This window comes from Xyrauchen texanus, chromosome 27 (assembly GCF_025860055.1).
Source record: "Xyrauchen texanus isolate HMW12.3.18 chromosome 27, RBS_HiC_50CHRs, whole genome shotgun sequence".
Classification (NCBI taxonomy): domain Eukaryota; kingdom Metazoa; phylum Chordata; class Actinopteri; order Cypriniformes; family Catostomidae; genus Xyrauchen; species Xyrauchen texanus.
In genome coordinates this window covers 41,414,792-41,430,344 of record NC_068302.1, presented here as the reverse complement: position 1 = coordinate 41,430,344, position 15,553 = coordinate 41,414,792, and the positions used below count along the sequence as shown (strand labels likewise).

Sequence of the window (15,553 nt, the reverse complement as noted above, 5' to 3'; positions counted from 1 at the left end):
GGCCGCTGCCAGGGGCGGAGGAATGTCCCCAAGTGCCGCCAGAAAAGCGGAGGGGCGTTCTGTCCGCTGGGGGTCGGTGGTTTGACTCCGGTTCGCCCGGAGAGGAGCGGCTGTCGTCCACCGGAGAGTGTGGCAGAGTGTTCGAGGACAACGCGACGGTACATCAAAGAACAGGTGAGTGAGCTTCTTCTGTCTCTCCTCTCTCTCTCGAACCGTCGTCATCGGCCGCCTTTATCCCTCGCGCGCCCCATCAGGCCGATTGGGGACCGGGCGTGTTAATACAGATATACCTGTGTGTATATATATATATATATATATATATATATATATATATATATATTACTGATCCTAAAATCACTGATCCCATGATTTTACCTATACATAATTAATATTTACATTACATTCATAATGTTAGCCAGAGGGAACTGGCCCCCACAGTGAGTCTGGTTTCTCCCAAGGTTATTTTTCTCCATTAATCTACATCTTATGGAGTTTTGTGTTCCTTGCCACAGTCAGCCTCACGGCTTGCTCACTGGGGTTATTAACTCTTTCCCGCCAGCGTTTAAAAAAAAAAAGTTGCCAGCCACCGTCAGGGTTTTTGACGATTTTAGCAAAACTTTAATGGCCCGCAGAATAATTAATTCCATGAATATATGAAGATGCTATATATCAAAATAAAGATCTGAGCCTCTGCTTTTAGGCAAATAAAAAACGATTTTATTTTATCTTCATTTGTTATTTTTAATGCCATTAAGGCATTAAAGGTAGGCTTTAGTCAAAAACAACATTTCGGACAAAAAGCTGAGAAAAAGGCATTTCTATCTACATTTTGAGCTACATTCTCAAAACTCCACTTTACGTTTAAGACGATCGCAGTCTGTTTCTTTGAACAAAGAGTTGCGTACTCTTTCAAAACATGCGTCTGGGTCTTTCTTACCGTATTCCACCTAAAACACGGATACCAGGAAAATTCCGTGTTTGGCGGAAGCTTTTTCATAAACCCGGAAAATTCCGTGTTTGGAAGGGAAAGAGTTAATATAATTATCATTTAATTATTTTTAAACCATTAAAATCAAATTTTGTCTAAATTACACAATGATGATTAATCGACTTTATGGACGTTGCAGTTTTTGTCGTCTGTTAATGCTGATGTTCTGTGAAGCTGCTTTGAAACGATGTGTGTTGTGAAAGGCGCTATACAAATAAAATTGAATTGAATTGAATTGAATCCTGCAGAGTTGCGTTCACAATGTGTAAGAGCAAACGCTCCGTCACATCACGAGATGATCAGAGATCATGTGCAGCGTTCTCATAGACGACATTATTCTCCCAAAACTCTTTACATGCGCTTGTTTCCCGAGACAGGGTCCCATTACACGCTTCTGTTCTTATAAATATAATAACGTTTCTTCAAACACGTCAGCATTTCTGGTCATGTGTCGCTCCAAGACACGTGAGCAAAATGACTCGTGCATGAAACACACTTGAACGAGGAGCTCGTGAACTGGATTGAGTCTTGTCACATTTTGCGGGTGCTATATCACACCCTGGGTGCACATGAAAAATAACGAATGTTCATAAAATCGCTCTAAACAGCGAAGATCAATAGTTATTGGGAAACGAGTCCCAGAACTCGGTGGAGGATGTTCGTGTGTGTTGGAGAAGCGCTTTCATCGCACGCACATCAAACGAGACGTGCATCGGCGGCTTTTCTTTCGTCTGTTCTTCACAATATAATCACATTTCATCAAACGTGCAACTTTGTGTCTAATTTCTTGTTATATATCACTTAGAGAAGTCTTTCATGTCACCTTCTGCAGTGGCTGCTACATCAGCAAAATACTCGGCATGAAATCTGTGTTTGCCGAATGTTCATTCCAAACCTTGTTCACCAGGAGTAGCTGGAAAACTTGGACTGTCATTGACGTCAAGCTTTGCAATCGCAGCCACACTTCCTGTTGGAAAAGTCTCTCTAGACAGTTTTAAACGATCATGTATTGGTGAATGGAGCCATCGGTTACGACCCCTGAACTATGGTAACATCGTTCATGTGTTTGGCCGATAATCAGTTAGACCGATATTTTTAACCGATGTGTCTGCTGCCGATATTTATCTGCATATTACTGACCAAATTAAAACCATCTGCATATCAGTTATAAGCATGAAAATGCTGATATGAAAAAACGATGGTTTATTTATAATTCATTAGTAACACACTTTGTAAAAACTCTTTGAGTTCAAATGCACAATCTAGAAATAATAATAGACACAATATGTAGAAGCGTTGACACTCGTAAGAACATGTCATATTTCCTTTTTATTCTGTCTTGTTCGCACATTAATGCGTAAAAAATAGCATAAACATACAAACACACACACACACAGACAAACACACACACCTCAATCTAACACACACACAAACAAACAAAAACACACACACACACCTCAACCTAACACACACAGACAAACACACACACCTCAATCTAACACACAACCACAAACTAACACACACACACACACACACAAACAAACACACACACCTCAATCTAACACACAACTGCAAACTAACACACACACAAACAAACACACACACACAATCTCAAATGTTAATGAAGGGGCTTTGCACATGTGTTTACTGCAACTAAAACCAGCAATATTAAATTAATTATTTGTACAATAAACGAACACACGTCTCCAAACGTTTGTGCAATAGAAAGCTCTCTAGTAATATAATATATATATATATATATATATATATATATATATATATATATATATATATATATATATATATATATAATCATAGGTAGGCACTCTGTGCATTTGTCTAAATGTCAAGCATTCAAGCATCAGCCTTTAGATTAAAGCTTTTACTGATCATGAGAATCATACATTCAGTCAAGTGTGTAGTTTTGATGCTAGTGTACTTCAAACAATACCATGGCACTGCCAACATATACTAACATGGAGGTAGTTAAGAAAGAACCATCACTCTCTCGATTCTCTCCTTCTCTGATTTAATTCATCTTAACTCTCTCTCGCTCTCTCTCTCTTACAGATAAAATCTTACCTGTCCTCATCCGAGTCTCCATCCGTCTCCATCACCTCTCCTCTTGATCTCAACAAACACAAACACAAAACAGAAACTTCAAGCACCCACACACCTGCGCTCACTCATGCATACTACGACAGGAAGTGAAACAGGAAATCCAGTTGAGATGATTTGACATCTGCAGTCTTTAGCGCTCATATCTAGTTCCTGAAATGAATGTCTCATATTTACAGGATAAACATACTCCTGTATTTGTATACTCTGTGGTACTTTGCTGTAGTAATGAACACCAAAACTGATCAAACATTTAATAAGCATGAACTGTTTGAACTAAGGTGAGGTATGCCGTTACAGAAATGTACCAGTTTCTACCAAAATGCCATAATTACTACATACAGTATTACTACTGTGAAAACATAACTAGAGTTTGACACTTTCTGAAGAAAAGGAGTGATGTCTGTGCAAAACGTTGCTGCCACAATGCCAGAACGTTATGAGAGGTGACTAGGCGGTTCTCTGTAAACGTGTAAGAACGTGTGTGGCACTGCCCTCTGGTGGTGATGGTGGTAAAACCAGGACAGACTTACCATAAGAGTGCAACTGAACTGTCATCTGTCTTTACACAGAACTGAAAGTGCAGAGCAGAGCTTGAGTGATGAAAATAAATGTGTTTGTGTATATGTGTGTGTGTGTTAGTTTGTGTGTGTTTATGTGTTTGTGTGTGTTTATGTGTGTTCGTTCTTATGTGTGTATGTTTGAGTGCGTTCTTCTTGTGTGTGTGTTTGTGTGCACTCTACAAACACAGCGACCGGGGGCAGAGGGAATTGCCCTAGGGAGACACGGGTCCACCGACAGGCGGACCATACAAAGGAAAATATGACACAGGGGGTTACCGTGATAACCGACACCTGTGGAGAACCAATTCCAGTACAGAGTAATTAGTACCCTTAGTAGGTCTGGTCGGGAATTCCTCCACTGAATTTGTGAGCTAGAGGGCTAGGGAGGAAGGACATCCAGGGAGCGTGAGTTTGTGGGCTCGCCTGAGAGTAAGAGTGCATGTGTTCACCTCAGGGGAGGGGAAAGGCGATATGCGCAAGCGGTACACCCGGTCAGCTGTTCCATATTACTGAGTTCTACGTGCTCGGACCTGACAAAACACGGGATGAGACCGACTCAACCTGGAGATTATAGAATCTTGCAAAGGTATTGGGTGTTGCCCAGCCCGCCGCTCTGCTGATGTCTGCTAGAGAGGTGCCATTGGCCAGTGCCCACGAGGATGCCACACTCCTCGTAGAGTGTGCTCAAACCTGCAAGGGGATGGACACGGCCTGGGTCTGATAGACCAATGCAATGGTGTCGATGACCCAGTGGGCAAGCCTCTGTTTGGAGACAGCGTTCCCTTCCCACCGTCCACCAAAGCAAACAAAAAGCTGGTCGGAACGTCTGAAGCTCCGTGTGTGGTCCAAATAGGTGCACAAAGCACACAGTAACAATAAGGCTGGGTCTGCCTCCTCCTGGGGCAGTGCTTGCAGGTTCACTACCTGGTTCCTGAAGGGGGTCGTAGGAACCTTTGGCACATAGCATTGTCGGGGTCTTTGGATGACAGGAGCATCTGCTGGACTGAACTCCAGGCGAGTGTTGCTGACAGAGAACACTTGGAGGTCCCCAACCCTCTTTATGGAAGCGAGCACAATCAGGAGGGCCGTCTTCAGGGAGAGGGTTTTTAGCTCAACTGACTCTAGTGGCTTGAAGGGGGCTCTCTGAAGGCCCGCAAGGACCATGGAGAGATCCCATGAGGGGAACAGGCATGGCCTGGGAGGATTCAACCTCCAGGCACCTCTAAGAAACCTAATGATCAGGTCGTGTTACCCTATGGACTTACCGTTTACTGCATCATGGTGAGCCGGTATAGCAGCTACATACACCTTCAAGGTGGAGGGGGACAGCTGCCGCTCCAATCTCTCCTACAGGAATGAGAGCACTGACCCGACTGTGCACCTCTGCGGGTCTTCTGATCGGGAAGAGCACCAGTTTGCGAACAGACGCCACTTTAGGGCATAAAGCTGCCTGTTAGAGAGAGCTCTAGCATTGGTTGATCGTGTCTACAACAGCTGGTGGTAGGCCACTTAGATCTTACGCATCCTGTTCAAGGCCCAGACGTGGAGGTTCCAGAGGTCTGGGTGTGGATGCCAGAGGGTGCCTCGTCCCTGAGAAAGAAGGTCCTTCCTCAGGGGAATCTGCCATGGGAGGTGCTGTTGCGAGGAGTGTGAGATCCGAGAGCCAAGTCCGAGTGGGCCAATAAGGAGCCACTAAAATGACTGGTTCCTTGTCCTCCCTGACCTTGCCTAGCACCTGTGCATGTCGGCTCACTGGGGAAAACTGTGTGCCAGCTGTGTGCCAGCGTGTCTGTCCCGAGGGGAGCCTCCGACAGGGAGTACCAGAGCAGGCAGTGTGAGTTTTCCTGGGAAGCAAACAGGTCTACCTGTGCTTCGCTGTATTGGTCTCAAATCAGCTGGACCACCTGGAGGTGGAGCCTCCACTCTCCACTGAGTGTTGCTTGTCCTGACCACGCGTACGCATTGAGGCTGCCCGGGATACCTTAGTCGCTGCTGAATCCAAAGTAGGAGATGGCGGAAGAGTTGTGGCATATGATGAGAACGCACGCCACCTTGGCAAATTATGTATGCTACCATAGCAGGGTGTCTGAACGGATCAAGAAATGCTTACCCCAAATCAGCGGGAGAAACCTCTGCAGGGCAAAAAGTACAGCAAGCAACTCTAGGCAGTTCATGTGCAACGTAGCCATGGTCCTGTCCAGGAACTTGCGGCTGCGTGCCTGTTGCACACGGTGCTCCAATCAAGTTTGGAGGCATCTGTATTGACCACGACACATCTGGACACTTGCTGTACAGGGACTCCTGTCCGAGGAAAACAGAGGTCTGTCCAAGGGTTGAATAACTGATGGCAGGAAGGGGTGATGATCACACGGTATGTGATTCCTGGATGTGGTCATTATCACTCCGCCTCCGATGGCCACAGGTGCAGCCTCACATGTCTGGGCAGCAATCACACTGAGGCAGCATTTGTGGATGGTTCATGTTCTCATTGCAAGAATATGACCATGACATCATTGCGGTCACGGCTTTCCTTCTTCTGGGGGAAAGCCACTCCAGCCGCCCCCCATGCAACTCTATCTACTTAAGATGGCGCTGGAGGCGATTTGGGTAAATCACCACGGACCTCCAGTTCCCAAGTATGCTCATTTGCCCCCGTTGAGTTCCGAGATGAGACCAGCTCGCCTCATGGATACCTCAACATCTTTTTGGGGGCTCGCGAGCAGGATGAGTTCTCGATTGTTGCATCGGAGAGCGCACTGGCAATGTCAGGCGCCGAGGACTCGACTGGGCTGCCACCTTCGGGTCTGCCCGCCCAGTCTAAAGCCAATGCAGAGGTGACCGATATGCTTGCCCAGGCCACTGCGAGTATCAGGTTGGACTAGAACCCTCTGTCCTCCCCTGAGACCTTGCGGCTAGATGATTGGTTCCTGGGTTCAGGGCGTCGCTCACGGCCACGATACTCCCCACCCCCGGTCCCTTTCTTTCTGGAAGTACACAATTAACTGACAAAGTCGTGGAGGGCATCTTTTGCTTCCCGAAACCAACTTCCAGGTTTGTTCGCACTTACTTCCCTCGACAGCGGGGCTGCCCATGGGTACACTCATGGGACCTCTCCGTGGTCCTGCTGGGCCTTTGGAGAGCCCTGTTCAAGCCCATAGAGTCAGTTGAGTTAAAGGCCGTCTCATTAAAGACCGCCCTCCTGACCGTGCTCACTTCCATCAAGAGGGTCGGGGCCCTGCAAGTGTTCTCTGTCAGCGAAATGTGCCTGGAGTTTGGTCTGGAAGATTCTCACGTGATCCTGAGACCCTATGAGTGAGTGACAGAAGGGGAACATCTTGGTTACTGTCGTAACCGCCATTCCCTGATGGAGCGAATGAGACGTTGTGTCCCTCTTGACACAGCGCTGTATTAGCTGCGGAAATGGCCGGGACCTTGTCTCGGCGGGTTTGATTCCCGGCCCACACAACTCCACATGCCGAAGTGTCCTTGGGTAAGACACTGAACCCCAAGTTGCTCCCAATGGCAGGCTAGCGCCTTGCATAGCAGCTCTGCCGTCATTGGTAACCTCTAAGGTTAAAATAGAAAGCGCTATATAAGTGCAGACCATTTACCATCTCCTTTTATTCCCGTATGTCCGGGGGAGTGGCATACCAATTCCACTCGCCAATTCCCATTGGCCTATTCTCAAAGACTGAAGTGTTTCAGGGCTCTCAAGAGCGACCTCTAGTGTCACTACATCGACACAACGTCTTGTTCCCTCCATCAGGGAATGGAAGTTTTGACAGTAAATGAACCGATTCTGAACACCTGAAACGAGTCATTAGTAATTCCAGATTTACTTCCTGTACTAACCTACGCAATCTAGTAACAAAAAACCCGACTCTGGTCTTCATTGGCTGCTCACGAACACCTTTGACCCGCCCTCAAACACTACACTAAGCGGTAGACCAATCACAACAGACTGGGACATCTGACCAATCAGAGCAGAGTAGGCTCTCTGAAAGGAGAAGCTTAGAATGACTCCTGTTGAAAGAATCATTGAACGAGTCATTTTCAAATATGATACATAAAAAAAGTGCATTATTGTTTATTCATTTATGTACAATGTATTTATACAGATTGTCTAATAAGAACAATTGAATGTCAAAAAATTCTAATTTTCCAGGCTTTATAGGGTTAATTTCACAAATGAGATATCCACTATAGTGTTTTGTGCCCATCTGATACCTGCTTCTAGCACATTATCAGCTCACGAGTGTGTGTTGGTTACTATACACATGTTCAGGCACAATGACACGTGTGTTTGTATGTGCCCTTGTGTTAACCACACTCATCCTGTGTGTAGAACCGCTCGCCTGGGAACTGTTTGTTTTGTTTATGTGAACTGTGTTTGTTGTTGCAGAGAACAGCTTCACTTCACATTTACTACGATTTACACCCCGACATCAAGTCCTTTACTGTGTGTGTGTGTTTGCTGCGTCGGTTTTGCCTCAATACATTATTCATTTCCCCCCTGGGTATTTAAGCCTCTCTCTCACACACACACACACACACACACACACACACACACTCACACACTCATTAGTTATAAGCTATCCTTATGAGGACTCTCCATAGACATACTGATTTTTATACTGTACAACTATAGATTCTATGAAATGTGCTCATTAACCAAATTTATAGCATAGACCCTTGTAATTACCAGTTTGTAACCTAAAAAATTGTCCTCGTAAACCACTTAAACCTGCCCACACACACACACACACTCACACACGCACACATACACACACTCACACACAAACATCTGCGGTTTAACTAAATCAAAGACACTCTCAAACAAAGATCTTCACACAGAGAAAAGGTTTGTGTGTGTGTGTGTGTGTGTGTGTGTGTGTGTGTGTGTGTGTGTGTGTATGTGAGCGTGTATTTATCACTTTGTGGGGACCAAATGTCCCCATAAGGATAGTAAAACCCGAAATTTTTGACCTTGTGGGGACATTTTGTCGGTCCCCATGAGGAAAACAGCTTATAAATCATACTAAATTATGTTTTTTGAAAATGTAAAAATGCAGAAAGTTTTCTGTGAGGGTTAGGTTTAGGGGTAGGGTTAGGTTTAGGGGATAGAATATAAAGTTTGTACAGTATAAAAACCATTATGTCTATGGAAAGTCCCCATAAAACATGGAAACACAACATGTGTGTGTGTGTGTGTGTGTGTGTGTGTGTGTGAGTGTGTATGTGTGTGTGTATGTGTGTGTATGTGTGTGTATGTGTGTGTGTATGTGTGTGTATGTGTGTGTGTGTGTGTGAATGTGAGTGTGTGTGTGAGTGTGTATATGTGTGTGTGTGTATGTGTGTGAATGTGAGTGTGTGTGTGAGTGTGTGTGTGTGTGTGTGTGTATGTGTGTGTTTGTGTATGTGTGTGTGTATGTGTGTGAATGTGAGTGTGAGTGTGTATATGTGTGTGTGAATGTGAGTGTGTGTGTGAGTGTGTGTGTGTGTGTGTGTGTGTGTGTGTGTGCTTTAAGCATGTTTAATGGTGTTTGAAAAAGACTCTACTGATTACGTCCCTGTTCAAGACAGTAAATCTCCACAAAACTGAAACATTATTGAATTAAAAGAAAAGAGTGACATCTAGTAAGGTACAAAAAAAAGAACGTATGTATATTAACCTAAAAAAAAAACTCTATTTAGAGGAACGTTTAACTCACTTTTAGCGCCACACAGTGGACATTTCACCTCAGAACTGCCGCGATACGCGTAATAAACCACGTAATATCATTAAGCACAAATGTTGCCACGTTCACAAAATCTTTATGAAATCAGGCTGGTCGCTTCCCAACAGTCTCCAAATCATGTAAAAACAGCCCGTGTGTGTGTTTGTTTCTTACCCTGGTGGGATGGTCCCTCGGCTCGGCGTGATGCGTTGTGTTCCCGGGCGGTTCAGATTATTCTGTCCGTTAATAGAAAGCCCGTGTTTGGGCGGCAGGGTGCCCAGCGCAGGGGCACATGGGAAATTGACCCCTCTCATCTCCACTTTCCCACCCCCTCCTCCACCTATTGACATGTTGTTATGGTAACCTCCGGCAACTGTCATCGTGGGCGACCAAAGGGAGGTTCCAGTGAAGGTGTTGCTCTGTCTCATGGCAGCAGCGTTCTGATTGGCTCCGCCCCCCGTCCCGTACAACTTCTTCCTCTGCTGCAGGGCCAGTAAGGCATTGGATGCCACTCTTGTGCTGTGCACAAGTAGACATTGCTGGCACGTGCACGGAGTGCCCGAGTTGGTGCCCACGGGCCAGGACTGCGATTTAGGGATGGATCCGGCGATGAGCGGGTACGCGAGGTCCATTCGCCGGCGGATGCGTCGTTTTCTCTGGCTCTGCCGGTTGGTTTGCGACATTCCATCAAAGTCCACCAGATAGCTGAAGCCGAGCGAGCTGAGGTCGAGCCACGGGTGCTGCTTCTCGTATGCGTTCTGGATGCTAACGCACAATTCCATGTCATACGGCATCCAAGATCCACAATCGTTTTCCCACTCCCACACGATGCCCTTGCCCGGCGCAGACGACGGATCGTAGAAATTGCGCTGGACGGGTCGCATCGTGCCTACAGAGAAACAGAAGGAGAGAAAGTGTTTTACTTATGTTGGAGCACATTGTACTAGAACTGCAATTAAGGATTATTCTGACTGCCTGTTGCGATTATTAAATAACCGTCTGATCGCTTTATTTGCTGTATCGTGAAAATGTAATGCCCAAATCTGTTGTGCGTGCAGTCATAAGGTTTAAAACATTATTTTTCATGTCATTCATATAGACTTAAAAGGAAATCATATATTCTTATGATTTATATATTTGAAGTTAAATGTGTCAAATAAAACTTAATGTGTATAAAACAATTAAGTAAAATATAACAAAGCCCTAAAAGAGACAATTAATCATCATAATCGCAATTATTTGTTTAACAATTAATCACCATAATCGCAATTATTAGCGCAACAATTAATCACCATAATCGCAATTATTAGTACAACAATTAATCATCATAATCGCAAAAATCTAACAATTAATCAACATAATCGCAATTATTTGTTCAACAATTAATCATCATAATTGCAATTATCAATTTAACAATTAATCAACATAATCGCAATTATTAATTTAACAATTAATCAACATAAGCGCAATTATTTGTTCAACAATTAATCATCATAATTGCAATTATCAATTTAACAATTAATCAACATAATCGCAATTATTAATTTAACAATTAATTGTCAGCCAAATAAAAAATTGCGACAGCCTTAAATCTAATGATTCTTAAAACGATTAATCGGCCAAATACTTTAACGATTAATCAACAGCTCTTAACCGCCAGTTGTGCTTGAGTTAAGAGGTGATATATATATATATATATATATATATATATATATATATATATATATATATATATATATATATATATTTATATATAATTTAAGCGATTGACAGCCTAATATATATATATATATATATATATATATATATATATATATATATATATATATATATATATAAAATCGCTTAAATTCTTTAATCAAATTAATTACATGATGTCCCGATTAATTAATCACGGTTAATCGCATTTAATCAGTATATACAAATATAACAATATTTTTTATAATTAAATTAATCGCACTGAATTAAGCCAGATTTGAAGGCAGCATTACATATATAATTCACAATTCACAAAATTTCTGTTTCAGTGGTACATTCAAAATTAAAGGCTTATAACTAAAAAAAAACAAGTGTTTGGTATTATTGTAAAGAAAACTTTTCAAATGTTTTAATGATAAAGATAATGATAGACTACTTCCCAATCATGTCGACTGTATCTGATAAAAATATTGTGTTGATACGTCAAAGCAATCAAAAGTTACAACATTACAAATATAATGTATCATAGTGTCCAAAAACATCTCCAAACAAATAAAAGATAATAATTGTACATAAGAACTAATTACACATGCAAACACAACAATGACTAAAGGTTTGCATAGCATGCAGACATGATTTTAGTCATGAGATTTCACAGAATGAGTTTCATTCTGTGTCATTTGAGTCATCATTGAGTCTGTGTCGTGTATTTGGCGCCATCTCCTGGTGGTCATATGTAACATTGTGCTTCATGTGGATTATCTAATGATCTACACATCTGATTATCTTGTGTGTGGACTCGATTGAAAGATAATCACTGACTCTAAATAATCATATGTGAGATTTTACGTTCCGTTTATATTTCATGATGTTATAAGTGAAAACGTGGGATATGTGCAGCACCAATATAATTGTTAAAGACATATAATTAGCTGTTTTCCAACAACATATGTCACATGACTATTTGATGAGTTTGATGTTTTTACTGATTACAATAAAATGTACAATGCACATTTTTTTATAAATGATAAAAACTGAAAGCTTCTAAACTTTCAAACGAAACCTATTTTGTGTTGGTCAAGAATTATGTTATGAATATTTTGACAATTTCAGTTTTTTCTCGTGGGCCCATCCAAGCTTAAAGGTTAGGATGCTGCCTATGTAGTGAGAGAGAGAGAGAGAGAGAGAGACAGACAGAGAGAGAGAGAGAGACAGAGAGAGAGAGAGACAGAGAGAGAGAGAGAGAGAGAGAGAGAGAGACAGAGTGTGTGTGAGAGAGAGAGAGAGAGAGGAATTAAGGGCCGTTCACACACGACTCAAGTAACACATCGCAAAGATGTTACTCTAGTATATAAACATAAACCAACAACTGAAAATATTCCCCAAAATGCATCCTGTGTCAGCGGACCCTTAGATCATCAAGTTCTATTTTAAGAAAGTAATAATGAATAGATAATCTTGTACCAATGCTACCAAATCTTGTTGCTGATGTCAAAGGTTGTTATCCAATCAAACGCTACAGTACGTCTGTCATATGTATCCTAAAATAGGGGCATGAGTTTCCATGTGAGTTTGTGGTCAGACAGTCGGAGTGATCCATAGTCGTATAGTGTACAAGCACTAAAAAGGTTACTGTCACTTTAAGAGTTCAACGAGCATCTCACATACTCACACAGTTGTTTTAGCCCATTAGTGCTATTTGTGATTAAAACTAGTACTTATTTTTAAGAACAGAAAGGATATTAAAAGACATTAATGAATGAAAGTGGAGTCGCTTCATCTTTGATGGACACACATTACACGGAGGAAACAATCAAGCACTTTTCATCAAAACAAGGTGATTTTCCAGGTAATGTAAGCACAGCGTAGTTCTAGCGGGAAGACTAGCAGCCGTACATCATCGCACCATTAGCTAGCCAATCACATGTGAGCCGGCAACCTCCTCCACCCCACCACCACCTGTTGAGTCCCGTCCTGCATGGGGGTAGGCTCCTCGCCCCTGCCTCCTATCTCCGGCAGGATATGACGGTTCCAAGAACAGAACGCCAAATCTCTCCGTCCCGTGTGTCATTGTATCCATTTCTGTGCCACCACAGATGGATCGCTTGCCCCTGCCGGGCCACCCCTTTAAAAAACTCATGGCTCCACCCCCTGGATCTGTCGACCCATATGAGTTTTTTAACATCCGACGCCAATATCCAGAGAGCAGGGAGATACAATGCCGATTTATTAGATTTATTAATTAGAGTAATTAGCGAGTATTGATGCTAACTAACACAACCGGAGTCGCTAGTTTGAATCCAGGGCGTGCTGAGTGACTCCAGTCAGGTCTCCTTAGCAACCAAATTGGGCCGGTTGCTAGGGAGGGTAGAGTCACATGGGGTAACCTCGTCATGGTCACTATAATGTGGTTCTCGCTCTCGGTGGGGTGTGTGGTGAGTTGTGCGTGGATGACGCAGAGAATAGCGTGAAGCCTCCACACGTGCTACGTCTCCATGGTAACACACTCAATAAGTCACGTGATAAGATGTGTGGATTGACGGTCTCAGACGCGGAGGCAACTGAGAGTCACTACGCCACCACGAGGACTTTGAGCGCATTGGGAATTGGGCGTTCCAACATTGGGAGAAAAAATACGATATAAAAAAAGACATTAATCCTTTTTTTGTTTTATATTGCTTGAATAAGGTTTATATGCAATTGTTTTAAGCATAAAACTCAGTAAAGGTGTTATTTATATATATACACATAAAACTATTTGCCAATGTGTGGTAGGACAAACAAACCTGATTTAAGACTGTAAGTCTCTTATGTAATTTTGAAATTAAGCCGTAAATGTGTGTCAGTGAGTGACGGCATGTTTTTGCAATTTTGCAGCTTCTAAAATGTCCTTCGAGACCATACCAGTGTAATATTCCAGATGTTTAGTATTATTATAGAAATAAAACGATCAGCTGGGACCTCATTCACATACCCACACAAATATTAAACTACAGCAGGACGTTCTGTTCTCACAGTCTTCCTCTGAGACGCAGAGAACAACAATTCACAGCACATGAACACAGAGCTGCTGCGGAGGACACACACACACACACACACACACACACACACACACACACACACATACACACTCACACACAAACACTCAGACACACACAAACACACACACTCACTCACTCACACACACACACATGTTGTGTTTCCATGTTTTATGGGGACTTTCCATAGACATAATGGTTTTTATACTGTACAAACTTTATATTCTATCCCCTAAACCTAACCCTACCCCTAAACCTAACCCACACAGAAAACTTTCTGCATTTTTACATTTTCAAAAAACATAATTTAGTATGATTTATAAGCTGTTTTCCTCATGGGGACCGACAAAATGTCCCCACAAGGTCAAAAATTTCGGGTTTTACTGTCCTTATGGGGACATTTGGTCCCCACAAAGTGATAAATACACGCACACACACACACACACTCACACACACTCACACACACACACACACTCACAAACAAGCACACACTCACAAACACACACTCACACACACACACACACACACACACACACACACACACTCACTCACTCACATACTCACACACGCATGCACGCACACGCATACAAACACACACACTCACAAACACACACACTCACAAACACACACACACACACACACTCACAAACACACACACACACACATAACACACACACACACTCACAAACACACACACACACATACACAAACACACACACTCACATACACAAACACACACACTCACACTCACACACAGAAACACACACTCACACAAACACACACAAACACACACACACATACAATCACACACACAAACACACACTCACACACAGAAACACACACACACTCACTCACACACTCACAAACACACACACACACAAACACACACACACAAACAGACACACACACACACACTCACAAACACACACACAAACACACACACACACACACTCAAAAACACACACACTCACACACTCACAAACACACACACACACATACACAAACACACACACTCACATACACAAACACACACACACTCACTCACACACTCACAAACACACACACTCACAAACACACACACACAAACAGACACACACACACACTCACAAACACACACACAAACACACACACTCAAAAACACACACACTCACACACTCACAAACACACACACACACACATACACAAACACACACACTCACATACACACACACACTCAAAAACACACACACACACACACACTCACAAACACACACACTCACACACTCACAAACACACACACACACATACACAAACACACACACTCACACACTCACAAACACACACACACACACACTCACAAACACACACACACACACACACACTCAAAAACACACACACTCACACACTCACAAACACACACACACACATACACAAACACACACACTCACATAC

General features: G+C 42.9%; 1 protein-coding gene across 1 annotated transcript in view; it reads right to left on the bottom strand.

Moving 5' to 3' along the window:
• LOC127621439 (E3 ubiquitin-protein ligase DTX1-like) overlaps nucleotides 1-15,553 on the bottom strand; it is an 81,647-nt gene that overhangs the window by 44,299 nt on the left and 21,795 nt on the right. Inside the window, exon 3 of the mRNA XM_052095025.1 lies at nucleotides 9,561-10,275. Within this exon, the coding sequence (XP_051950985.1) occupies nucleotides 9,561-10,275 (715 nt within the window). The remainder of the gene's footprint in view (nucleotides 1-9,560; nucleotides 10,276-15,553) is intronic.